Source organism: Lemur catta, chromosome 10 (genome assembly GCF_020740605.2).
Source record: "Lemur catta isolate mLemCat1 chromosome 10, mLemCat1.pri, whole genome shotgun sequence".
Classification (NCBI taxonomy): Eukaryota; Metazoa; Chordata; class Mammalia; order Primates; family Lemuridae; genus Lemur; species Lemur catta.
This window is the reverse complement of record NC_059137.1, coordinates 5,975,668-6,003,194: the sequence shown is the minus strand read 5'-3', so window position 1 is coordinate 6,003,194 and position 27,527 is coordinate 5,975,668. Positions and strand designations below refer to the sequence as shown.

The window sequence follows — 27,527 nt, the reverse complement described above, 5'->3', positions numbered from 1 at the left end:
CTCCTTGGGCGGAACTGGTAAGTCCTCCTGAGCTCCGGACCTCCCGTTCTTGGTTGATGGTCCTGGTTTATTCTGAGCTGTTGGTTCTTTTCCTAGGAATTTGTTGTTTGGGATCCTAATTTTGATTTGGAGGTACATTCTAAGGTGTCTTCTCCATTGTCTCTTCCTCCTAAAATTAATCTCAATTGGCTTTTCTGCGCATTTGTGAAAGAGGAAACCGAACTGTCTTGTTTGTAGATAAATGAGAGCCTGAGTTCTCAGCTCTAAAGAGAAAGGGCATTTTATTCCTCCCGGCTGAAAGGCACCCCTGGGTGACGGGGGACCTGAGTGGGAGTTGCCTGGGGTGATTGCCCACAGCTTGCGAGGCCCTGTAGGGAACCCCCCATCAAAATTAATTAATAGCAGGCTTGTCTAGGAAACACATTTAAGAGCTGACCACTCAGCATTTTGAGCCCTCTCAGAGGTGGTAGACCCCCAAAGAGAGAAACTGAGACAGGTAAAGTGCAGGAGCGGCTCAGTGGTGAAACACTGTGCAGCCCCAACCCACAGTCAGCACGCTCTGCCCGGCCCTAAACCCTAGACTACAGTTCAGTTGCTTCTTCTAAAGAAAAATAGGAAAAAAATCTTGTAAAAATGAGGAAAGACAAGGAGAACGACCCCCTTTGGGCACCCCAGTTGGTGAATGGCGCCTCTAGCTGCACATATTTATGTAAATGAAAAAGTTCAAAGACCTTCTGGGTTTTCTAGGACTTCAGCCAGTTATGGCCAATTCTTTTTTTTTGAAACAGTCTTGCTCTGTCACCTGGGCCAGAGTGCTGTTGGCCTAAGCATAGTTCTCAGCAACCTCGAAATCCTGGGCTTAGGGGATCCTCCTGCCTCCTGAGTAGCTGGGACTACAGGCGTGCACCACCACACCCAGCTAATTTTTTCTATTTTTAGTAGAGACAGGGTCTCACTCTTGTTCAGGCTGGTCTCAGACTCCCAGCCTAAGTGATCCTCCCGCCTCAGCCTCCCAAAGTGCTAGGATTATAGGCGTGAGCCATCATGCCCAGCCTATGGCCAATTCCTGTGTACAAGATTTTACTGAAGGGTAAATTACATCAAGAAATTCAGAGCTCAGTTGGTGGACCTGCCACTATAGAGTTAAAATGTCTCTCAAGCGCTCTCTCTTTCTTTTCTGGCTATTCTAAACTTACTTTTTCTACTGATGGTGAAATAAAGTCATTGTTTATATATCTCCAATTGAAAGACTACCTGGAAATCTTACAGCCAGTTCTAGCTAAAATGTAAACACTGAAAACTCATTTTAAACGGCCGGGGGGGGGGGGGGGGGGGTAAAAAATCCAACTGCCATAAAAACTGCTTTACCCAAAACTTTGATCCTCAGATGTAATTAGGTTACCTATTAGGGCAACTACAGTTTAGCCACCTGAACAAGTTCCAATTTTGTCAGAAGAAATTTGGATCCAGTATCTTTTACAAACTGGTGAGTTTGTATTACCATCTCATGGCTAGAATTCAGAGGTAAAATCTGTTGAAACTTTGTGTATGGATGAATGTATATGTTTAGATGTGTTTTGTGTTTGTCTCTAAAATATATGTTTGTGTGCCTACCTGGTTCTGGGCTGGCTTATAAAAGAATGGTCATAAATTAATTAAACCCAAATGACTTTTCTAGTTCACTTGAATTTAGTAATATTTGATAAATAAGCTGGTTTATTAAAAATATTGATGAAGTAGAAATAAAAATTTTGTCAACACACATTTTTTGCCTGGGTTTTACTGAACATTTTTATGTTTCTTAAGGTATCAGGTAAACAGGTTCTGTCTAGCCGAGAATAAAAAAAAAAGTGTCAGGGCTTGACACAAAGGTTGTAAAACTATAAACCCAGCCAAAGACAAAATGATCTGTGTTTGTATAATTTTTAATAAGTAAAGTAAGTTTAATATTGTTGGTCTAATGATAATGGCTAAATCTTCTTGAGTTATCAACAAAAATGCCTATTTTTAACCTTAAGGTTCTTAATTAGGTAAAAATGTAGACATGTCTAAATGAAAAATAAGTGTCAACAAATTAGAATAAATAAAACACCAAATATATAGAACATAAAAACAGAAACTTATGGTCAAAGGTTTATAAAAATATATTGGTTTTGGTCTTTTAATCCTAGCTGCAGATACAGTTTCTTCCACTAATTTCAGTGTCTGAAAAGGTTCACATAAGACGTGTTTCTGACTCACTCTTTCTGTCATCTGATAGTAACAGTACTGTTAGGGATTCAAAGCTGTCCTAAAAATTGTAGTTACAGGAACTTAAATTTAAAAGCTTTAGTTTTCCCTTGGTCTTGTCCACTCTTGATTTGCTAACCGATTATATGTACGTTTTGTTGCTATAACAAAGGTTTTGCCTAGGAAAAAAATCCTTACTTGTTAAATTATATATATTAATGAATTAATTAATTAATTTATTTTTTTGAGATAGAGTCTCACTTTGTTGCCCGGGCTGGAGTGAGTGCCATGGCATCAGCCTAGCTCACAGCAACCTCAAACTCCTGGGCTTAAGCGATCCTACTGCCTCAGCCTCCCGAGTAGCTGGGACTACAGGCATGCGCCACCATGCCCGGCTAATTTTTTCTATATATATTTTTAGTTGTCCAGATAATTTATTTCTATTTTTTTAGTAGAGACAGGGTCTCGCTCAGGCTGATCTCGAACTCCTGACCTCGACCAATCCACCCGCCTCGGCCTCCCAGAGGGCTAGGATTACAGGCGTGAGCCACCATGCCTGGCCTATATTAATTTATTTTAAGATTAAAAAAAAGATTGTTAAAATCCAAAGAGAATCTCAAAACAGTCTTACTCTTTGGAAATAGTACGTGTACTCAAGTTTACACCCAAGTTGGAAAATGTTTTGAGACTAATTTAGATGGTTTTTAAAACAGCTTAATCTTGATCCTCACGTAAGAAAAACGTGTTACAACTTTGTGTCATTATTTGAGGTGCTAAGGATTGGTGCCAAAGGTTTTTCTTTTTTTTCAGTCTGAAGTCAAAGTGATATGTTGATGGGGCTCAAAAAACTACCTTAAAATAAAGGCCTCAAAAACAAAAGTTCTTTGACTTTCCCTTGTCTTCGTACCTTTTGGTTCCATACTTGCCTAAAGCTAGCCATAGAAATCAGAATCCCTCTTCCCCAAGATAGGTCATAAAAGCCAGAACCCCTTTTTTCATAAAACCTAAAATTATTCTATGTAAAAACTTGCCATAAAGTAATGATCTGACCTACTTTGTTTTACTGTAAAACCCCTACTCTGGAAAGAGCCTGGCCCACACCTAAAAGAAAGGAATACACACTCAGAGAGGCCAAACACGATCTAGATAAAAAGACCTTACTGGGTTCCCTACTCAGCCTGTTAGCAGTAGATCACACCCTTTTTGTCCAATCATATTTCTACACAGCTGTCTATGCTTTGTTGACTCTAAGCATAAAAATGGACAATTTCCCTTATATTTTTGAGTGTTCATTCTAAAGAGTCCCATGTATAAGTTTGTAATTTTTTTCCTCCTATTAATCTGCCTCATATCAATAAATTTTCAACAAATCTTTATGCAAACAGTGGGCTTTGCTCTACTCCCTACAGTTTGGCTAAACTGTGAGAGGCCAGGGACACTTTGATCCCTATAGTGTCAGTAGATTTTGTTTTGAAATGTAGTGTTTTATTATTTTTTTGTTTTTTTGTTTTTTTTTTTTGCGACAGAATCTTGCTCTGTTGTCCGGGCTAGAGTGCTATGGTGTCAGCCTAGCTCACAGCAACCTCAAACTCCTGGACTAAAGCAATCCTCCTGCCTCAGCCTCCCAAGTAGCTGGGACTATAGGCATGTGCCACCATGCCCGGCTAATTTTTTCTATTTTTAATAGAGATGGGGTCTTACCGTTGCTCAAGCTAGTTTCAAACTCTTGAGCTCAAGTAATCCTCCTGCCTTGGCCTCCCAGAGTGCTAGAAATGTGGTGTTTTAAAAGGATCTAGGCTGGGTGTGGTGGCTCATGCCTGTAATCCTAGCACTCTGGGAGGCCAAGGCGGGTGGATCGTTTGAGCTCAGGAGTTCAAGACCAGCCTGAGCAAGAGCGAGACCTCCGTCCCTACTAAAAAAATAGAAATTAGCTGGACAACTAAAAATATATAGAAAAAGTTAGCCAGGCATGGTAGCACATGCCTGTAGTCCCAGCTACTCGGGAGGCTGAGGCAGTAGCATGGCTTGAGCCCAGGACTTTGAGGTTGCTGTGAACTAGGCTGACACCATGGCACTCTAGCCTGGGCAACAACAGAGTGAGACTGTAGCTCAAAAATAAATAAATAAATAAATAAATAAATAAATAAATAAATAAATAAATAAATAAATAAATAAATAAATAAATAAATAAATAAATAAATAAATAAATAAATAAATAAATAAATAAATAAATAAATAAATAAATAAATAAATAAATAAATAAATAAATAAATAAATAAATAAATAAATAAATAAATAAATAAATAAATAAATAAATAAATAAATAAATGGATCTAGTTAGTTAACACCTTTAAACAGGGTATATTCTAAAATATCTACTATATTTATAAAACTTAAAAATGATGTTATATCATTTAAAATAAGTCTCACTAAAACACGTTTGTTTTTCTTGATAAGATTTATAAGTTTAAAAATAATAATTAAAACTATATTTTGATCCATGATCTGTGTTATATACCTAATTTACATGGTGTAAAAATGGTTAACAAAAAAATAACTTAAAATGATAACTAGAATCTAAGTAAACTGTTCAGATAAATAGGTAAATTAGATAAATATAAATGAGATAAACACAAATAAAATTTTCATGTAATTTAAAATCTTAAAGTCATGTTAAGAGAATGATCCTAAAATGTCATTTATAAGATAAAATACTAAAACATTATTAAACATAAGTTTAAGTTTACATACCTTGATATCTTATTTTTATATTTAAGAGTACTAATAAAATTAGAGGCTGATAACAGGTCAAGGTTACTTTAATTTCTTAGGTTTCTCCAAGAGTTGACATTATGATTAATATATGTAATTAAAACTACTAAATAAAAGAAAAACAATTCAATATAAAAAATTTTTTAATAAAGATTATAAGACATAGAAATCGTTTTGTTAAAGATAATTTTATCTAATTTATAGGTTTTAAAGACTTTTAAATTAAATAAATGAGTAAAATTAGATATAAAAGTTAAAAATAAAGATTATAAAAGGTTTATAAAAAATCTTACAGTAAAATTGATTAAAATTAAATAGATTTGTTTATAAGATTTTATTAAAATTAGCTTTTCCGTGATACACTAATACAAAGGAAAAGTTTGGTTTTCTCTTTCTTTTTTTTTTTTTTTTTTTGCTTTTCTCTTTCAAACAATTTTCATGAGATTTCTAAAATTCTAATATGCCTTGATAATGTATTAATAATAATTATATATGTTGGCTGGGCGCTGTGGCTCACGCCTGTAATCCTAGCACTCTGGGAGGCCGAGGCGGGTGGATTGCTCGAGGTCAGGAGTTCGAGACCAGCCTGAGCAAGAGTGAGACCCCGTCTCTACCAAAAATAGAAAGAAATGATTTGGACAGCTAAAAATCTATATAGAAAAAAAAATTAGCCGGGCATGGTGGCGCATGCCTGTAGTCCCAGCTACTCGGGAGGCTGAGGCAGTAGGATCGCTTAAGCCCAGGAGTTTGAGGTTGCTGTGAGCTAGGCTGATGCCATGGCACTCACTCTAGCCCGGGCGACAAAGTGAGACTCTGTCTCAAAAAAAAAATAATAATAATTATATATGTTAAATTGTTGTGTGACACAAAAATAACCAAATCTCCTTTGCATCTTTAATCATAAGATTTTATCATCTACAGACAATTATTATTTTCCTTTCATGTGATTAATAGAAATAACAAGATTTTTGTTCACCTTTTGAATAAACTACAAAAAAGGGGGGAGAGAGACAAATTCAGTTTGTCTTATTAATTTGTATTTCAGTTTCTCTATAGTAGGTCTTATGATTGTTTGAAAAACTAAGTCTCTTCTGTATCAAAAAATGAGATTTTTAATTTTAAAAATCTTTTAATTATCAGTTTGACTAAATAAATGACTAATTTTATAGTAACTTGTGATCCTGTTTCATGACAGACAGTTCATGATTTCCTACGACTTAAGTTTTCACTGAATTTTTTTTTGTCCTAAAATAACTGGTTAAGAAAAGAAAAATAAAAGACTAAAATATTTTTTATGACTTTTTATTTAAAACATTACTGATTCTCTTACTTTGGTTTCCAGAGTCATGACAAGTTTTAAGTAAATAACAAGTTTACCTGCTATCTCCAAGATTTAAAATTATTAAATCTCACTGGACTCAACCTGTTATTCACTGCCAACTACAAACATCCTGCCTCTAGGCCCAGGGATTATCACGAAAGTGGGTGGGGCATGTGAGACTAAGGGCCAATTCGGAGGAATGGAATTAATTTAGACCCTCCAGAGTAAGAATGGACACAGAAAGCCTAAACAAATACTAAATGAGAGACTTTACCTTTCTGGGCCACGTGGTACAAACATCCATCCCCACTATAAAAAATTTCTTGCTTCCCATAGACTTAGAGCTTCCTGAATAGAATTATTCTCAGTTGTGGGGTTTATATAAAAAAAAAATAATAAATTTATCAGCCACCTTAAGACAAATTACCAGAGACTAAAATATTGTGACACAACAAAAGTCTCTAAATTCCTTAGCTTAAATGGTGAACAATACTTACTTTTACTACAAGTCTACAACGAAACCCAAAAATATAGTAACTCACCACTTATAGATAAATTAATTTTTATAGCCTTGCCTTTAACATTTTGGTCTTTACCCTTTCGTTGGCTAAAAGGTTTCAAGGGTTATGAGCACCTGTCGACCTGCAGTCCCACCTGGCCTAAAACATTTAATTGACCGTAAGCCCTTTTGACTCTTCAGTCCTCTTGGCCACAAGGGCCTAGATGGACTCAGGACAGGTAGCCACACCACCCCGACAACAGATGAGACAAAATAAGAATTTGGCCATCGATGCTGCAGATCTTGGCTAAAAGGGAGGAATTGTGAGCTAAAATAAAATCTTAAGGCTCCCCGACACTGGCTGACTGAATGGACTCCTTCTTGGCCAAGGAATACCCTAAAACTGAGTTACTAGCCATGAGTAGAGAGGTCAGACATGGCTCATCATGCCCCCCTCCCTTCTTGGAGATATCCTCTGTAACTCATTAATAGGCCTAAGGCTACATAGGACAAAGCTACAGGTCCTCAAATATAACAGATCGCTTGAGTCTGGCTATAAATCCGATGACTTGTCTCTGATTAACAGACTTCCTTATCTTAAAACATTCCAAGCCTTTAGACAAAGCTTCGTTTCTTTAACCAATTATAAATCAAAGTCTTTAAACCCACCTATAACCCACCTATAAGCCCCCACTTTGAGATGTCCCACCTTTTTGAGCCAAACCAATGTATGCCTTTCATGTATTGATTATGAGTTTATGTGTAATTCCTGTCTCCCTAAAATACATAAAACCAAACTGTGACCCAACCACAGCAAGTCCACTTGCTCAAGGCTTCTTGGGTGTGGCTCTGGACCATAGTCCTCAAATTTGGGTCAGAATAAACCTGTTTAAAATATTTTACAGCTTGGCTTCTTTTCTGTTGACATACTGATACCATCTCTGAGATGGGTTAGTGGGACCTTTCTTAGCGGAGGCCAGAGGACACCACATGAGCTTACCCCCTCCCCCAAACCAGTGTGGTCCTGGGTTAGCGTGTGGCCTGCGTCCTTTTGGCATCTTTATAATGACAGAGAAAAGCCATGCAGCCAGGCTTTTGAGCTCATGTGTGGCCACAAGTGGAGGAGGCACGCCTGTCCTCCATGCAGAGTGAGCTGGAGCCCAGAGCTTAAGCAGATTGTGGAAACGTTGAGATTCAGAGTGAGTCAGAGGGACTCTAATGCCATCTAGGCTTTGCCGTCATCTTTAGTTCTTTAATTTTTCTGTTTGACTCAAAATTCCCCTGAAGCACAGCAGAGAGGAAGCAGGAATAAAGGATGATGGGTAGGTGGAGATGTTTTTAAGCCTTAAGGCTTTCCTTAACATCCAGGGAAGTATTGTTTTGGAAATTTTTCACCCTTTAAGAGGCTGTCATGGGCCTTTGCTTCTGTGTCTCCCATAAATCATATGGTACTAACTCCTTAGAATGGATGGCTGGCAGCTCCTGGGCATTGCCCGGCAGTTTGAATCATGATTGCTTCTCCCTGAACTACCAGTGAATTATAAAGTTATGAATTGCCTTTCTCTTAGTGCAAAGCTCTTAGGTGTTGAGAGCTTGGTCCTTGGACGGAGGTAGACTTGGGTTTGAGTATTGGATTCTCCACCTGCAAGCTGTCTGACTTTGGTAATTTGCTAAACTTCTCCAGGCCTGAACTTTACCAGACTGCTTCCCTCAGAGAGGTTATTGTGAGATGAAGCAGGGGCGGTGCCCAGCCTAATGCCTGGCACATGGTGATCAGTCAGTCAGTGGTGACGGCTAATGCTGTTGTTTGGTCATTGTCAGTTTCAGGATCATCCAGGGAAGTCAGCTAGGGGTGAGGAGGGGGAGATCTGTCTCTTTGCTGGCCTGCGTAGTTCCTCTGTGACACAGACAGGACAGGTGACCATCTAGGGGAGGACCAGTGCATCCTACAGAGGGTGCACTTTGGCTCTTTTGCTCTTGTGGCACCTCTTGCCTCAGTGGGCACTTGTTCCATTCCTGTCAGTAAGTACTTGCCAAAATCAAGAGTCATGGGCATTTTCCTCAGCGTGAGTGGGAGGAAGAGGAATGCACGAGAGGTCAATCTTGTAGGATCTCGTGGAGCAAGTGGGCACGATACCCTCTCCTCCCCCACTCCCCTGCAGGTGTTTCAAAATCATCATAGCCGGGCCAGATTCTGTAAGAATTAGGGGGCAGCCTGGGCATCTGTGCTTAAATAAAGCTCTCCAGGTGATTCTGGTGCTCGCCTTGATTAGGAGCCATTGCCATGAAGAAATTCTGACCCACCGTAAAGAATTTCTCCAGATGCGGAGACTGATGCCAGGAGAAGGAAGCAGGCCAGGGCAGGCATGCTGAGCCCTGATGGTACAGGATGGAGTTGCACGTCTCCTGCCTCCTTCCTGGGCATTTGTCCTCTCCCCAGGCTCGTTCTTTCCCCATATTTGCTGCTCCTTGTGGTGGGGTCAGGAATAGCCCAGCCTGGGGGAGCCTACGCCCCAGAGTCCAGTGAGCAGCGAGCTGTCAGCCTTCTTCACTCTGGAGAAATCTTTGGAAGCAAAGCAAAGGGAGGCCTGGGAGTCCAGGCTGTGACCTGCTGCCTTGCTGATCCTTGCATAACGCGAGTGAGGTTTCGCCTCCTAGAACTGGTTCAGCCCTGCTTAACATCCTTACTCATTGTGTGCATATGGCAGCGCTGCTTCCAGGAGAGCCAGGGCTCTGGCAGTCCCCAGGTCCCCATTTGCTCCAGTTTTACTCATTGGATTCCTGCCAGATGTGGCAGCTGCTGTGACACAGTATATGCCACATTTGGTATTGGCCTAATCCTATATAATACTAATACTGTAACACCAGATACTCGACTGCTGACTGTGAGCTGTTTGCTTTCTGTGCGCTGTCTCATTCATTCTCCCAACAACCCTAAGGGTTGGTATTCCTGCCTTAAGATATGAAGAAACTGAGGCTCAGAGAGTTTAGGTGACTCATCTGAGGTCACAGATCAGTAAGCAGCAGAGCTGAAATTTGAGCCCAGGATGTCCAGATATGCAGGGCCTGTGCTCTTAACCACTCTGCTCTCCTGTTTGCTTTCCACTAAGTAAGCTCACTCCCTGCCCTTGCTGGCCCGGCTGTGACTGGCACACCAGTCACACCAGAGTGGGACTTGAGAGCCTGCCCCGCCAGCAGCAGTCTCGTCAACGAATGTCTGATGTGTGACTGGAAATGACATCATCGTGCCTGGTGGGTTTTGGAAATAACCATAAACTGTGTTTATTGTGGCTGCGTTTCTCAGAGACAGCACTGGTTGTTCCCAAGGTCTGTTCATCAACACTAGCATGTGTCCTGGCATCTGTGACGTGGTGATGTTTCTTCATCAGTGCCTGGATGTGGGGCATACAGGCCCATTCATGGAGCGATTCATAGCCTGCCTCTCTGCAGGAGGGAGCCTGGAGGTTGTGACCATGGCACAGGATGCCAGGGAGATGCCAGCCTGCCTGCCGCCCCCTGCTCTCAGCCCCCACACTCGTTCCTTACCCCTCTACCTGCAGTACCTTCAGTCCTCTACCTTGTTTCCTTCCCTGTGAAAGGAAGGGACCGTCAGACTTGGTACTCTTTCTGGGATCCTCAACTTTATTGCCTTGTGCGTCCTCGTCCCCAGCCAGCCCCCGGAGCAGTCAGCTTGTTCACATCCGAACCTCAATTGCTCCACACAGATAGAGAGATCTCCCTGCCTTCTAGAGAGGACTCCACACCTTCAAGTTCTTTGACCTCAGTTGGGCTCTCACTCCTGTTTCTCTCCATGCTTTCTCCACAGAGAGATTGTTCTAAAATGTAGATATGATCATGGCTTTATCCTGCTTAAAACCCTTTGCAGGATGGTCCGAAGATAGAACACTTAGTACTTCTTGAATGTGAACACTCAATACTTGGCGTCTTGAATCAATTGATGGTTCACAGTCAGTTACAGATTGAACTCCTTGTTCTCCTCTTTCCTCATCACCTTCTTGCTTGACTAGTCCAAAAAAAAAAAAACAAAACCACTTAGAGGCTCCCTGGAGCCCCTCAAAACCAACAAGGAGAACAAGCTCATGGTCTTCTGCATCTTAATTTTTGGCTTTGCTCTTAGCCCAGGCCCATTTCCTAGCATCTTTGTGGCGTAGTCACAGGGTTGCCGCACTGAGCCACCTTCCCTTCCTGATCCATGAAGCTGTCTGGCCTCTGAGCCTTTACACCTGCTGTTCCCGAGCATTCTCTCCACTTGGATTCTCCGACTCCGCCTCACTCCTGAGCTGTGTCCAGGCCCTTTGGAAAATTCTCTCGCCCTTCCCCCAGTCTGGTTGGAAGCCCAGGCTTATCCCTGTCATGGCACTTGGAAATCCAGGAATAAAAACATGACACTTCTCTGTCTGGCTGATGCTTCTTAGTGAAGCAAGGTACGAGTTTCATTTGTCAGGACTTACTTCAGCAAGCAAAATTTAGAAGAAAGTTTTAAAGCATTTTTATAATTATTAGTGCCATTTTTCTCAGTTGTTCACAAAGAGAATTGAGTGTTCACATTCTAGAAGTATTTAGCTCGTTTTGGGGGGGGCTGCAGTTCTTGTCGGACAGCAGGTTTAATGGGGCAGGTGCAGCATGAGCTGCTCGTTTCCCTGACCTCTGCCAGTGTGAGCAGGAGAGCTGCATCCAAAAAGGACACAGAAGGTTCCTACAAATGGGGAAAGTTTTAAGTCTTCGGGAGCTCTTCTTTATCCAACAACACTTCTCAGTTTTCACATCTTGTCCTCAATGAAGCCTTTCCCATCCCCCCAGCCGAGTAGGAGCACCCGATTGCATGCTCCGGCACATGCTCTGTGTGCATGTCATTCAGGGAGGGGATAGCGTGTGCTTCAGTGCCCCTCTCTCCCCACGGGATTGCAGCTACCACATTCACGGCTGTATTCCAGGGCCTGGCTCGGTTGGGGCCTGGTAAGTTTGTATTGACTGAATTAAAAAAGGGAGGAGAACCAGAGAGATTTAATAATAATAATAAAAATAGTAACAAGACTGCCAGAGAGGTTGCTAGATAAGAAAGCCATTGGTGATCTGCCTGCTGTAATTTTGCTGCTTCAGATGTGTGCATCTGAAGATGGGGCCACTGCAGCACTAGGGGTGGGTGTGTTCTATCCTCTCAACTGTGAGAGTCAGAATTTCCCTGAAAGACTTTCTGAACATCCCCTCATTAATGCATTCAGTTTCTCAGAGGAGGTTCTTGCAGATACTGTTAGTTGATAATCGTCTTGAAGATAATTTAGGATTCCAGGAATTTCTTTTGGCATCCTAAGCTTGAGTGCCCGCCACTAATCGTGAGCCAGAAGGAGGAGGAAGAGGAAATTCGAACCTTCACCACCCACAGTCCCATTCTTAACCTGAGTCAGTAATTGAATGCTATTAAGCAAAATTAATTTGCCTCCTGCAGGAAGGTATCTGGTGAATGAAAGGGTTGCTGTTGGGAGGGAGCCAGGCTGCCCTCTGGTCATCAATATTTCATAGCCTGAGGCAGTGTCAGGAAGTCAGCTGTCCTGGCGGGGTTGACCTTGAGCAATTGTGAAGGTAAGACTAGTCAGGGAGGTTGTGTTCAAAGGGCTCACTCATTACAAGTCACTGAAAACTGGAGTGAAGTTTGCAAAATGCACCTGTGGGTTTATTGAATTTATACCCTCAGCTAGTGGGAGGCTCCCCCAGATGGTACTGTGTGACCAACCTGAGGCTGGTCCTAGTGGAGGGCACAGCTCTGTGCAGAGGTGAAATGTTTACTGCTGGTTCTCTGGAGGTGGGAAGGGTCCCGATGTGTAGCGTGAGCTGATTCCTGTGATGAAAATATGCTCCCAGGTTCAAGCTGCTGACCCCAGAGCAGGGGTCGCTGGTGCAAAGCCAGCTCCAGCTCACCACCGGGGCTGTGCTGCCCCACAACTTCCTGTTCCTCCTGGTGACTGGGGAGAGCCTGCCCAGGGAGTTGGTGTCCAGTTATAGGCACGTGCCTGTGCCTGGTGCTCGTCCGCGCTGGACGTGGCCTCTCACTGAGAGGGTGCCTGAGTGGGACTTGCTTTTCAAAATGAGAAAAGTTAATGAGCCTTTCATTTTTTTCTTTCCATTCCCTAGCTGCTATTAACTTAGCAAAGCTGAAACTTTTCAGACATTATTACGTCTTGGTGAGTAAAAAAAAATACTAAATCTGTGAATGAGATTAATTCAAGGAGTAGAGCAAATGAACTTCTGAAGAATTGGTGAGAACACAAGATGTTGTTCTACTTGGTGCTGTGTGGGTTTTATTTCGTAAAATCAAGCTATGTCTCTTAAGATGGGGAAGTAAATATCTGGATTACTTCCTTTTAATTTTAAATTTGGCTTTAAGTAGTTAGAAAAGTAATACAAGCTTGATGTAAAAAAATAAAAAATGCAGAGATGACAGAAACACAGTGGAGCCTGTATGAGCCTGGTCTTCCACTTCCCTCTTCCTGCCCTCCCCAAGGTAATTACTGTTAGCTGTTGAGTGGTTATTCCTCTAGGTTTCTTCTTAGGCATATGCCATACATGGCTGCTCATTTGACTTGCTATTTTTATTCATTTAGAAAAATGGGATCAAATCATCATGCTCTTCAGCCTTTTTTTTTTTCCATTTAAAAAATTATTAGAGTATGTACCTCTCTCTTCTTTCAGATTTCCCTACAGAAAACTAGTTGCATGTTATGGTAATAATATTTACCTTAAGAACAGAAAAATTGAGACAGTTTTTGTAAAATCTAAAAACAGGGTTATGAGGGACATGAAAAGTCCTATCAGCATAGTGCCAAACACTGCACCTGCTGTAAATCATTAGCGTTATAATTTCTTAGAATATATAAAGTAGGGGTCTTCCAGAGTTAGTTTGCTTCCTGACTCTTAAAAGAAAGTTTCCATGTCTTCCATCTGTAGTTTTGGCATTGACTGTCACTTGGGGCAATTCTTTTGCCTGAGTTAGAGACTTCAGCAATAGAGAAGCAGGGGCAGACCACCCACTCGGTTTTTTTTTTCTGTAGATTTTTGTGATGGGTGTAGGCATTGCCACAGAGCCTCTCTTGTTGCATGTGGGGACAATGATGAGCAGTCCTCAACGGCCAGGCCTGGGTATTCGGCCTTCGTGCCTGAAACCCAAGTGTGCCTCCCGGCCCGCAAGCTGGCCACTCGAATTTAGTCCCTGTGAGCAGCCCGTGCGCTACTGGCGGGCAGGTTGAGTCCTCGTCCCAGTGAGAAGAAATGAAGGCCATCCCTCCTTGCTAGAGTACTTGATAGTGTTTGTCCTTCCTCAAACGTTTGCAGCATGTGCTGGTGACGAGACTGGAAGTTAGTGTTGCCCTGTGTGGCTCTACTTAGCTGTTACTACTATAAATATTCCTCAGAGCCTGGGAATAAAAATACTACCCTTTGGAGACTGAAATCTGGGGCTGTGATTAAGATGAGGAAAGGTTAACAACAACCATACTAAAGTGTCCCGTCCTCCCTGTGGGTGTGGCTGTTGTCAATGTCTCGGCCACCTGGAGACAGTGAAGAAATCCTTGCAGGTGTAAGTGGCAGAGCAGCATCACTGCGTTTATTGCTGAGCACTGTAAGTGTCAGATGCTTTTCTTTGGGTGATGTCTTTTTTACTCCATAGTTAATTTGTGAAAGTAAAAGTGGTGCCCTGATTTTTATGCTGATTTTATTTTCTGTTTCTTTCCTCTTCATATAGATTGTGTGTTACATATACTTCACCAGGATTATTGCATTCCTCCTCAAACTCGCTGTTCCATTCCAGTGGAAGTGGCTCTACCAGGTATGCTGTTCACAGGGGACAGTGCCGGAGGATCTGTAACTTACTGTTGTCATTAATTTATCTGGGAACGACCAGTAAGACATCTGTCTCTTCTGGACTACAATTGGGATTTTCTGTTTGTCCAGGAAAACTGCTGGATTATGTGAGAAATCTGAAAATAATTGCATTATTGATTTTAGTTTTCAATCTTAAAAGTCTTTGAAGAGCAAAGCTTCAGGCAGAGGGAGTAAGACTTTCCCTGTATAATTAGAATTTAGATGAGGCGTGGTCTTTGCCTTCAGTCACAGGGCTTAGGACAGTTTAAAGTCAGCCTCCCTTCCTCTTTGCTGATTATCATTGTTTCAGTATTAAAGTGTCTTTGCAATATGTTAGAACTAGTTTAACTGGTGAGTAAGCCACCACATGATTTAGAGACTTTTTTCTTGAAGAACTTGGTGCTTTGGGTGCTTTAGGAAAATGTGGGTATATAAAGAGCTCTTAAAAGCTACCAGTGAAGACTGGGTCGAGCAAGGAAAAGCACGACTGCTGTTTCTGAGCAGGATGCTCCTGGGTTAGGCTTCAGCAAGTTGAGGAAAATGCTCTCTAGCGTAAACTCTGACATGCGAGTGAGTAGTCAGCAGGGGTGGGTTGTGGGGGAGTACGTCCGTTTGTTTAGTTATACTGCTCTCTGAAGAACAGCATTGCTAATCTCGTTATTTTGGGGTGGTTTTTAAACTTGCAGCTCCTGGATGAAATGGCCACGCTGGTATTCTTTGTTCTAACGGGGTATAAATTCCGTCCAGCATCAGATAACCCCTACCTGCAACTTTCTCAGGAAGAAGATGACTTGGAAATGGAATCTGTGTAAGAAATCCCCTTTCTTTCCTCTCTTCCGGTGCCCTGACCCCTTTACCTAACCAAACGGCAGCACAGTGTGATTTGGACCAGCTGTTCTCAGCATTTTGTTGCTCCAGAGGTGGTTCTTCTATTTTTAGCAGCAGGAAATGGACACTCTAGCCCTAGGCTCTCTTATTCAGTTTGAAGTACCGTATTTGCCAATTGCTCAGTATTGCTGGGGAGGATGGAACTTGCCATCCTAAGCGTCACTGGTACCTGCCGCTTCAGTAACTCAGTGGGAAGGACTTGGGAGGGTACTCGGCTGGGTCAGAACTGCTGAGAACAGGCAGCTGCACTTCCTGTCAGGCCTCACCCTCGGCTTGTCTCTGAAAATATAATCTTCTGAGTCATGTGTGAGTCTCCTAATGATGCTCAAACATCCTTTGTCATCAGATAACTAAGTGGCTTTTCACAGCCAGTACAGTGACTTTGCCCTGTCATATGGGCTTTTCTGAGTAAGGGTAAGTGACTCTAGGGCCCTATTTCCTGGGAAAGGGCAATCATTTTCTAGAAATGTGAATAGTGATTATGTGTGTTTGTGTGTGAACTCTGCAGTATGATAAGCCCAGTCAGTTGTGTGTGGTGATTAGCCTATGGCTGAGTCTTCCCTTTTCGTGTCACTGGTACGGAGTGTTCGCCCCAGCACTGGCAGCCTTTTGCTTTTTCTCAGTTCAGAGGCTGAGGTTCAGCCCCTGCTGCCTCTGCTCGGTGTCAGGCAGCACAGGGCGGCTCTCTGTGCTCAGCTCCACTGCTGGGACGATAGAAGGCAGGGCCTGCTGGTGGGCCCCAAACAGCATGTCCCTGTGCACAGGAAGAAAGACCTTTTCATAGACAGTGGAGGGGAGAGTAGAGGACCATCAGACGTGCCTTTTCTAGAAGTAGCAGGGTCTGAGCAAGTGACTGTTGGTTGAAGACACACAAATGAGAGTCAGTCTGGCAAGCAGCAGCGTCAGTAACCTAAACACGGTGTGTTTCTCCATCCCCTGCTGGGAGACCTTTAGCTTTTCCGGTAGCCGCAGCAGTCTGCAGTTTCTCAGGCAGGCGGCTGGAAGCTGAACGGTGGGGTCGTAGCATCTCTGCTTTTCTCAGTCGTCCCCCACGTCCTTTCCCTCAGCCATTGCATCTTGAAGCCTGCATGCACTGTGAAGGCATTTTGTCTCATGGCAAAACTTTTTAAAATTTTGCTTTAGTGTTTGTTTCTCTCTGATGATATTTGATGCTAGTGGCAGTCATTTTAGCAGGGGGGTCTCTGTGTGGCAAAACCAGGGGAGGAGTGGGGGAGGGCGTAGATGCACAACCACCAGCCTAGTGGGAACTAGAGTGCGTGTTCTTTATTCTGGCAAGACTTGGGAGAGCTTGGCGTGGTAGAGTCAGGGATACCTCAGTTTACACTCCTGTGTGACAAGGGGAAGAGCGCTCGGTCATGCAGAGTGAGCTGTACCATAAATGTGAGGTGAGCTCTTCAGCGGCAGCGGCTGCGTGTGGAACAGCTAGAAAGAGTCCACCCAGGGGAGGGCTCCTTGAGGGCAGTGGTGTCCCCAGTGAGCGCTCGCTCAGGCTAGCCTATGAAACAAGTCACCTAGGAGGCACTGAGGCAAAGTGCTTTTAAATCAACAAGGAAATGGTTCTGGGGAAGTTCTTGTGGAGTTTCTCTAGCTAAGAATAAGAGGGAAGTCCTGTGGATGTAGGAGATGTGACAGAGCAGAAGGGGCCTGAGATGGAGGCACTGCCGTCACCTGCCATCCACGTTCACCTGCCAGTGAGCGAGCGCAAAGGCTAATTACAGCTTCTCAGGGCGGTGCGGTGGCCACGCTGTCGTCTCCCTCTTCTGTTTGGAAGTGCTGTTCCTGGATGCCACCACTTCAGTCCTCCAGAAATAACCCAAGCCAGAGGCAAGCAGAGCCCTTGCCTCTGTGTTCTAGAAGGTCATTAGCTCTCTGTAAAGTGTCATCCACATTGGTAGGTGTTTTCTGAAAAGGGGAGCCAGGTCCAATCCCTGCCACCGAACAAAGTACCTCTTTATGGGACGTAATATTTTTTAGGACTTCCACCCTCTTGTTTCCCTCAACACACACCCCCAAACAAATCCACGCTCTTCCTAATGACTCTTAGCCAGTGGGAGGACATGAACTCTGACCTGGGTCACTCACTGACCTTATGACTGAGATTCTGGCAGTTTCTTTTGCGTCTGTTCTCACCTTTATTTGAAGCTGAGCTGTGGGACTGCAGCGTGTTGGGAAGTGTGTCTTGCTGGCTGAGCCCAGGACTGAGCCGTGCTCCCCTTGAGGGCAGAGAGCTTCCAGGCTAGCTGCTTCCACCCCGCCCCCAGCCCAGGCCCAACGCAGTCCGCAGGGCCACACAGCGATATCCCACCAGGCCTAACACAGCTTCTCTCTGAGCCTGGGAATGAGGGCACGAGCAGAAGTCAGACTAACTTTCTGTCTCTTTCTCCTTCTGTTTCTTTGAACATTTCTCCTTAGGCATACCAATTTTGGTTACTGAATTTGTTGTTAAAATAATCAGCACGTTAAAAGGTACTGAATGCAGTTTTAATGATCAGATTTGGTAGCTGCCTCCTCTGCTATGCATATCCTTAGTGATCTGAGTTACTTCTGTGATCGTGAGGAGTGAGAGTGGGAAGCAATATTTGCTGTGGGTTCGCAGGCAAGGAAGTTGTCTCCCTGGGATTCCCATTCCAGGATGCTGGCCTAAAGGTTACTGTTAACCATCACTACTTCTATCAGGTGGGTGGGAACAAAAGTGAAAACAGGAATTGGAGACTAATAGAATTCTCTCTTAACTGGGCCTCTCCACATTTCAAGTCCAGAAAATAGTTTTTACTTATTGAAACACATGCATCCACGGGCCACTCAGGCCACATCTGATGGCAGTCTCGTGTGGCAGAAGGAGCCTGTGTTCCATTCGGCACTTTTGCTCATAAGCACAGACACTAGGGCTTTACAAGGAAAAGATGGTGGTGGGGGGCAGGGGAAGAGTGTCACCATTTAGATGTGGAGAGAAAGTAGGAGGCAGCCTGGGTTTGTCTGCTCAGCTTCCCCTGCATCCTCTGCAGACTCACCTGTCCTGGGCCTTCAGGCAGCACCTCCCCTTGGCGTAGACACTGAGGTCTCTCGCTTTTGGCTGGCTTAGGAGCTGCTGGCCCTTGAGGCAGCTTCCTGAAGTCAGTAGTGGCTCAAAGAACTGCTTACCTGAGCAGCACCAGAGGAAACAAACAGCTTCTGCCGGAAGCAGGCAGTGGGGTTTGGCAGGTAGAGAAGCCAGCGTGTCCCCATGCACTGAGTCTGCTTGCACCTGGCTGTGAGCAGCTCCATCAGCTCTCCAGAGTGGGGACAGCGTGGCCAAGTGTCATGTCGCCGTGCTGTGATGCAGGTGTGCACCTGGGGTGAGAGGAAGGAACACAGAGCAAGAAGGGCAGGCCTCACTTCCATCTGCAGAGTGAGGTGGTTCTGGTTCTGTGACCTGAGCTGCTCCAGGCCCGTCAACTAGATCTGCAGAGTTGGAGTTCACACTGCGAATCACCCTGCTCCCTGCTTAACCTGACCTTCGTAGAGCGCCTTCCTGTGCTGCCCCACAGGGCATTCGAGATGCTGATCTGTGGCGCAGGTTGCTGGTTGGGTGTTGGCTCTTCAGCTGTTTGGCCCTGTAAGTGTTTGCACCAAAACTGGGGCACCCAGGGAGCTTCCTGCGAAGTTGTTAAAGCCCTACGTCCGTGTGTCCCTGCTGGGGAGGCTTTAGGTGTCCTTTCTCACTGCTGCAGTGTCTGAGCTCAGGGGGGACGGCTGGAGCCATGTCTGCAGGGGCTGGCCAGGCTCACCTGCGGCACTGGGGCCCCAGGCGGCCCTTTAACTTCCCAGGTTTGCTGGGGGAGTGGGATGCAGTCTCCTCCCCACCCCATCTGCCATCAGGTTTCTTTATCTATTTAAGTTCACTTCAGCTGTTCCCAGTCCTGGCCACACACTGAACCTCACTGTCACCTGCCCCACCTCTGACATCCTCCTGTGCTCCCACACACCCTTACTCCTGTTCTCCCTCTCATTCCTCATACTCACCCAAGCCCAAGGTGCCCCAACCATCTCCTCGCTGCCACGCCCCAGCTCCAGCCCAGTCGCCCTCCTGAGCAGCAAGTCCCTCTGTGTGTCTCTCCCTGGTCTTCCCACAGGCCTTAGGGCCACCACCATCTACCCAGTTGCCAATAGCAGAAGGCAGGTGGTGGCTGAAACACCTCCCTCTTCCTCAGCCAGTGTGGGTGAGTGGCCACATCTCGTGGGCGTAGGTAGCATCATGTCTCTCAGCCCCTCTCCCCTTTCCAGCGTGAGGGCTGGTTTCCTCACCTCTGGTTGCCTCCCTTTCCTGTCTGTTCTCCTGGGCTGCCAGGGTCACGTGGCGAGTGTTTTCAATGTGTAGGTTCCCAGCCACTGCCCTGGAGACCGATTCTCAGTGCCCAGGGCTCAGTATCTGTGCTGAACTCCCCAGGGCACCCTGAGCCAGAGTGAGAGCTGAGACCCCTGGAACGAGAATCACGTCTGTCCTCCAGACAAGGCAGACCGGGCCTCCCGCAGCCCTGCCCATGTCCGCCCCGACTCTCCTCTGCTCCTTTCCTTTGTGGCCTGGCTGGATCCTACTGCGGCCACTCAGCATTCTCTGACTGCTCTGGGAAACTTGGTGGCTTTTTTCCTCCATGCCTCTTGCCTGCTGTGTTTCTTCTGTTCAGAAACTGTCCACCCCCACCCCGACCTTCCTCACCAGTTGCTCCTCATCGTTCAGTACAGGCAGCACAGCTTCCCCAGTTCCCCGGGCTGAGGGGATTCTTCTCATCCTGAGCCGCTGCTGAGCCTGGTTCCTGGCTCTGCTGTGTGTGCTTTACGTGGCTTTGTGTCGTTGCTTGGGAAAACTGTCTGTTTTACTGGGCTGTGGCCTCCCCAAGAGCAACAATTCCATTTTTTCCTCTGTGACCTAGCACCAGGCCTGTCTTGAAAGAATAGAAGCTGTTTTCTCACTTGGTCCACCATCTGGAAAGGAATATTTTCTTAAGGAGAAAAAGGTGCAAAATGTCTCTGCCAAGCACACTGTCAGCCGTACCTGGGTTGCCGCGAGTGTACGTTCCTTTCAGTGCCAATGTGTGGAGAACTGCTTGTCCTTTTTTAACAAGGTGCTGTAACCATAGGATAGTTGCGTTATTACCAGGAGTGTTTCTGGAAGACTTGAGGTTGCATTTCGTTTCTGCTATAAAGAGGTATGGAGATGCGTGGGGGCTGCTGTGGGCTTTGGCGAGGCCCTGCCTCCGTGGCCCAGCCTGGAGCAGCCCTGTGTGCCTCGGCCCCTCTGGGGGAAGTGTCACCTCTGGGGGAGGTCAGGCCGGACGTGATGCTGGGTGGTCAATTGAGGTGTTTTCCTTTGTCTTGGGGGATGTTTTCACGCTCACAGCATCTGCGGGACTCCCTCAGTTCCCATGAGAACCACATTCTGGCCACATATCTTGTCCCAACTTTGCCACAAATACAAATAACCTGCAAGTCTGAAAGATTTTGTTTGAGAAAGGTCCTGACTCTGGGGAGGGCTGGGTGGCTTTTGAGCCTGGTCACAGCAGCAATGTGTGGGCAGGAATGGCAGGAGGAAGAAAGGGAGAAAGGTTTCCTCTCTTACCCATAAAAACATCTACTGTGAAGTCCAGCTGGATGTACTCCAGATGATTGAGTTGATCGATGGAATTTATTTTACTGATTAGGAAATTCCTGTTGGTCCATGATGGGGGAACATAAGTGCTTCATTGTTTCCAGGCCTGGGCCAGGTGGTTTTTCACACTCAGTACGTCCGCTTGGTTTCTCCTGCTACTTACAGAGCTGCCAGTTGCTTCATAGATGCAGAGCACCTTAGAATCTTTCCAGCTCACCTTTTGTGAGGGAGGAGGTTGTCTTCTTGGAGATTGTGTCCTCTTGAGAGATGTGATTCAGTCTGCCGAAATGGCTGCCTTACTTAGCTCCGCGCACCTTGTGAAGCCAGGGTTCTTCCATCTTTAAATCTCGTGTTCAGCGAGCGGCTCTGTGGCACCTCCTCAGTGCCAAGCGCTGGCAGACAGAATGGGAGCTCGGAGTGGGACAGAGGCCACATGCTGACAGCACGGCCAGGCCCCAGCCTGCAGGAACCAGGGCCTGGATTTGCCGAAAGCTGTTAGTTCTCTGTCTGTAGTGGTCAAAGAATCTTTGGGCCCAGAAGATTCCTCTAAACCTGTGGTTCTGTCCCATGACTCAGAAATGATCCATTGTGGCTGGTTATTATAAATGTCTGTGTGGCTAATTAGCTTTCTTTTGCGATTGTTAATTATGGTAGAGATGTCAATCTCATAACGATAACTACCATGTATGTATGCAACATAAAAATTCTGGAGGTCATGGCAGAAAGATTGGTGATGATCATAATGACAGCTGGTATTTATTGATTAGGTACTTTGGAGAATCTCATTTTTTCCTTATGACAGTTCTGGAAAGTGAAATTTATTATACCTAAGCACAGAGAGCTCAGGTGACTTGGCCAAGGTTACACAGCTCCTAGCAAGAGCAGGCCAGGATTCAAACGTAGGTACGTCTGGTTCTAGAGCCAACACCTGTAACTGCTCCTAACTAACCACAGTGCTGTGTGGAGGTGGCCTTTTATTATCAGACTGTGAGATTTTCTTAATTGTTTTCTTCTTTTTTCCTTGTTCAGAGTGACAACGTCAGGGGTGATGGAGAACGTGAAGAAAGTCAAGAAGGTGACCAATGGCTCTGTGGAGCCCCAGGCTGACTGGGAAGGCGCCGTGTGATGGGGCTGACTTTGAGGATGGCGCACCGTCAAAGAAAACTTTTAATTTATTAATAGTCCTACTGGTGAGCAAGAGCAGTTCCTGACAGTGAACTATTGGCATCTCCGACAGTGACACCACAGAGCACGTGGCTGGGAGCAAAGTGCCACAGAAACCTAACCTTGTACTCTCCTATGGAAGCTGTGTCTGTGGCTGGTGACGGGCAGCTAGAGTTCTCCTGCAGGAAGGAGTGGCGGGGAGGGATAGAGGGAGAGCGGGGAGGAAGAGAATAGCAAGAATTTGTTCTTAATTTAAATTCTTTTTTCAGGTGGGAGCTCTAGGGTGTGTGCAGTTGCGACCCCACGCGTGGCAGCGTAGGAGTGTTGGTGGGAGGGCAGGGAGGCTGGGAGGTATGAGTGATGCCAGTCACGGTACAGAAGCCCGGCTGTGGGACGTGGTCAGGTGTCTACTGAGGACTTACAAAGAAGGGAAAGCAAGAGTGTCCTTGCATTTTTGGGAGGACAAAAATGAATGAAATTGGTTATTTTAGAAAGCAAAGTCCCAACCCAGTTTAGTCTGTGGCACCTGCCCCAGCATTCCTGGCCCTGAAGGTTGCCCTTTATTCCAGATTTTGAAAGTGACCAGGATCCGATAGCTCTAGAGGCCTAGTGGTCTTCTTTCCAAAAGATTTGAGGGTTGCAATGTCACTGTCAGGGTCATGGTCCTGGGAAATGGGACCAGGGGATGGGAAATGGTTTTCTTGATTGCGTGTAGTCTGTATTGCCTAGTGGGTGGAAAGAAATGTATTTTTAAGCTCAAAAAGCATTTTCCTGTAGGACTTCCCTGAACATCTGGCTCCCCCATCTCTTGTTTCCCCTCTCCTCTTGTGGCTTCTATCTATTTTATGTGATAAGAATTTTGGGAAAAATGGGAAGGAACTTTCCTTAAGGGCAGCTGGGGGCAGAAAGGCAGCGTTTAAGTAAACACATAAGTACAAGCAAATCATCCTCATTAAAAAGCTGTTCCTATAGGTTAGGTATGACTTTCGAGTACAGGAATTAAACAGACTTGGTCCCCATGTCCCAAGAGTATGCACATGAAGAAGATGAGTGTGATTAAACTGTTTACACTCAGGGATTTTGGGAGAGTGACATCTTTCACAGAAACTCAATGGAGTTCCCTTCCAAACCTTCAGAGCTTGGGGCTAAACACAAGCAGTTGCCTGAAGTGAGCAGTGTTATGACTCAGAGATTAGTCACTTCATCAATGGGACGAGCTCCGAAGGTCCGTTGTGACCATGAGCTTACCAGGAGACCCAAGCATGGCCCTGTCAGGAACGCTGCTTGGGGGGCCAGCTGGGTAGGGCTGCTTCCAGAAGCTTGAGCCCACTCCTGCCTGGACTTGTCGTTGAGCCTGCCCCTGCAGGAGACAGGGACCTCCTGGTGGGGTGACTGTCACCCGTCACCTCTGACTCAGCAGGGCCAATCAGAAACCACGGGATTCAGGGTCATACTTGCTATCCCAGGGTTGGGAACCTGAAAAGTCTCTGCTTAGCAAACAGTTGTTTTCCCTCTCTCATGGCATTTTCACTGCCTGAATGACCCGTGAGGAAGCAAGTGTTCTTTCTGTGCACTTTTCTCAGCATTCTGTGCTCTGGCTGGTCCCGCCTGCTGGCTCACATGGCAGAGTGAGCCTCTTCCCGGGCCCAACTGCTTGCCTCCCGGCAGAGATTTTAGGGAAGTGTTTGTGTAACTTCCCATCTTCCGGAGAAGGGTAAATACATCCAAAGGATTCACTTAAGGGAATTCTTTCTTAAAAAATTAACTTGGAGCTATATAAAGGAGGGAGGATGGGAGTATTTTTAATACTTTGTTTTCCTGTGCACATACACAGTAGTAGTGCTGCAGGCGTGTGTCGCATGCCGTGACCACCAAAACCCTCCTGGGTACTTCCTTCAGAGGGACACGTTTGCTGCTTCTCCTACCAGCAGATGTTGTTGACTGGGCAGCGGCCTCCTTGGCAGGAACAAAAGGTGTGATGGGACCTCCCTCCTAGACAGGGTCTCCATGGAGGTGTCCCAAATTCACATGCTGGGGTTTTGAAACAAGGAAACCCGTGAGTGGAGGAGTAGAGGGAGGGTGAGCATGTGTGTGGACGGGCACTGTCCGGCCGGGTGGCCAAGACTGGAGCCTGCGTGATCCTGCCGGCCCGTGAGCCTGGGCGCTGGGCATCCTTCAGATCCCATGGGCGCCTCTGGGCTAACCCCAGCAGGGCCACGTGGCTGCAGCTTTACTGTCCTGACCCTTCTGGAGCAGCAGTGCACAGACAAGACAGGGTGGCCTTTTATAAGTCAAGGCCACAGCCTGTCTAACAGGCAGGTTGTCTGGCCACGTCCTAGCAACTGGTAGAAGGTTTGAAGTCAGGCTGATAATAAGAAAAATCAAAACCCCAGCCCAGGACTGGGAAAACAGGTGGTGGTTCCAGGCTTTTGAAAAATTATCTAAGCTCTCCATCCTGTTCTATAAATTTGTCTTCTTTCTCCATCACTTAGTAGCTGTGCCCAGCATTTAGCTGTCCTCCAGTAAAGATGACCTACAGGGGTCCAAAGCCAGCTAGCCTCACCAGCTAACAAGCTGCCTTCCTGCAGCTTCCCGCAGGGCGCTCAGGCTCATCGTAACACGGTGTTTGAGCTGTTAAGCCCGTGCAGTATGTCAGGGATTGGGCAGAAAATATCGGGTGCACATCACAGAGCCATTGGTGGTATTTATAGCTTCACTTTGTACTCCTACTCCCTGTTCCTGCCTGCACAGAATATCCATGTTTCCTTTGAGAAATCTGTTGTGGACTGAAAGTGCTGCTGGCTGCGAAATTTAATAAAGGGTGCGTATTTGCTAGAAAATTATTTCTTGGGCAAGAATAATCATTGATCTCTTAATCCTGGCACTTAACAGTGGCCAAGGACTTGCTCAGCCTGTTTCTTGGTCTCTCAGTGCTTTAAAATGTAAGCAGAAAAGCATTTTGTGCTGTTGAATGTGGTTCTGGTGACTTGGTGGCTTGCTATCTTATAAGGAGGCGCTTGCTCCAGTGTTAAAGGCACAGGCTCCAAGCAGAGCCTGCGCCAGTTCAGTTTTCTCTCAAGAAACCTCTTTTGAATAAAATACTCAGTTCTCCCCCCGCCCCCCGCCCCGACATGTCCAGCCAGCGGAGGCAGCACACAGCCTCCTAAGTCCCCTTCATGTGACTGCTGTGGTGAAATTTCCACTCCTGCATTGTGATCTCATCAGAACCTCTGCCCCCTTTGTCCCGCAACCTTCCCTCCCCGACTCCCTCGCCTCCCTCCCCTCCTCCGTCATCCCTCCTCCACCCCTTCTGCCCAGGCCTCCCGGGCTCACTGCAGGGCTCACTCCAGGAATACGGGCTAAAGGCTTTGGTGCATTGCAGCGTTTTCCCCCAGCAGCTGTGAGCAGGATATAGTTTCTACGCTAAGGAGGATTTTATTAAGAGAGTGCGTACTAATGTCGTATATTATTGCTTTGGGCTATATGTGATGGTCTTCCTTCACACTAAAATGTACGTCTTATTTTAGTACTTGCAAGAGTCTGCTATGAGGAACCAGTCCTTACATGCCGAGGAGAGTGTGAAGGATGCTGTGGTAGTTGCCAGTGGCACCCTGGCCGTCTCCCCCATCCTGAAGCGTTTGCTTCGAGGAAGGCTCTCAGAACATCAGACAGTCTGATGAGGTGTTTGGCCCGGCTCCATACACCCAGTAAAGCAGCCGAATGGTTCATGCCTCACACTGCCAAGCCGCTGAATTTCAAAGGAAGCAGACCCCCGCCCGCCCCTGCACCCCTGTTCCCACACTCCACACCTCTCCCCCGTGCTCTTCTCGGACGCAGGCACACAGTGTGCCAAGTCCAGGGTGCCGCGGCCCGCTGCTTTATTTTCCCATTGGGATTCAGTAAGTTAATGGCTTCCCCACTAACAGAATTAGACTTTGACTCAGTACCTCGCATTGTATCAAGAGGTATCCATCTGGAACATACCAAATGTTCTAGAAGATCTGCTCTTTGCTCCAGTTTTCCCTAGGGTGTTTCTGGCAAGGAGTCTTTAAAAGACATCCACCTGAGTTGATGCTAAAACTTGTCACCACCTGGAATGTAGTTATTGGTCGGCAAGATGAACATTGTCCAAATTCCCCAGGGGCTGCTTTTGTAGCCTGGTGGTGCACTTGTGCCCTCTCTGAGTGGTTTATGCTTAAAAAACAGATAATGCTTTTAGACAGCTCCCTGCTAGGGCCTGGGACATGCCCGTCCCTGAGATACTGTGTGAAGAAAGCACCCCGAGGGGAGGGGCGCGAGGGAGCGAGGGCAGGTGCTGATGGGGCCTGTGGGGCCCAGATGGCAGCAAGTCTGCAGGCTGGGGGGCGGGGGGTGGTTCTGGGCGAAGTCGGTAAGGGTCAGTGTGAAACAGAAAAGCTAACTCACCCCAAGACAGCTTATTTCAATATGACGCAAATGTGTAAAATAAAGATTCTGGGGCAGAAATGTATGTTTGTGGGCAGGCAAATCAGAGCCACAGGGCCTGCCTCCTTAGCGTTTGAGATCCTATTACAGGACCTAGAAATCCTGTCCACATAGTCGGGTGGTTCTTGACTCTTTAAGCAGCTTTGACAAATTGCATTTGCATAGTCATGTGACCTCGAAGTCGGACATACTTAATCCAGAAATTTCATTGGAGGGAGGCTTGCAGGTCTGTAAATATCATTTGCTTTCCTGGTCAGATTGGGATGCAGGTTTTCAGTATTGTTTTTTAACACTAATGATCATTGAAGAGTATTTACGTACACATATAATAGGTGGGGATCAGGTCAAGGCGTTATATGAGATGAATTCTCTTGCTGTGATGCAAATGTGTAAAATAAAGATTCTATGACGGCAGTTATGTTTGTAATCTGAGAGTCAGTGACTCTTGTGCTTTCTCTCCTCCACCGCCCTCTCGTGATTTTTGTTCATTAAATTAGTTAACTGCCTCCCACCTGCTCCCACTGGAAACAGTGACACCTACTAGACAAGTCCCAGGCATCTTGGCAGATCCATGGCCGCCACTATTAAAACGCAAACAGCGGAAACCAATTGTAGGTTACTGATGTCCTGCCTACCTGGGGGCAGGCAGGTGCCTTCAGAATCAGGCC

The 27,527-nt window shown here is 45.8% G+C and overlaps 1 protein-coding gene across 3 annotated transcripts in view; it reads left to right on the top strand.

Moving 5' to 3' along the window:
* Positions 1-27,527, top strand: part of GPR107 (G protein-coupled receptor 107) — an 82,119-nt gene that overhangs the window by 42,404 nt on the left and 12,188 nt on the right. For 2 of the 3 annotated variants that reach the window (XM_045563189.1, XM_045563190.1), the window contains 4 exons: positions 12,972-13,021; positions 14,578-14,661; positions 15,383-15,504; positions 22,261-27,273. In XM_045563189.1, the coding sequence (XP_045419145.1) occupies positions 12,972-13,021; positions 14,578-14,661; positions 15,383-15,504; positions 22,261-22,357 (353 nt within the window). In that variant the 3' untranslated portion in view covers positions 22,358-27,273. Of the gene's footprint in view, positions 1-12,971; positions 13,022-14,577; positions 14,662-15,382; positions 15,505-22,260; positions 27,274-27,527 lie in introns of those variants that run through there. The other variant, XR_006737872.1, reaches the window with a different exon arrangement.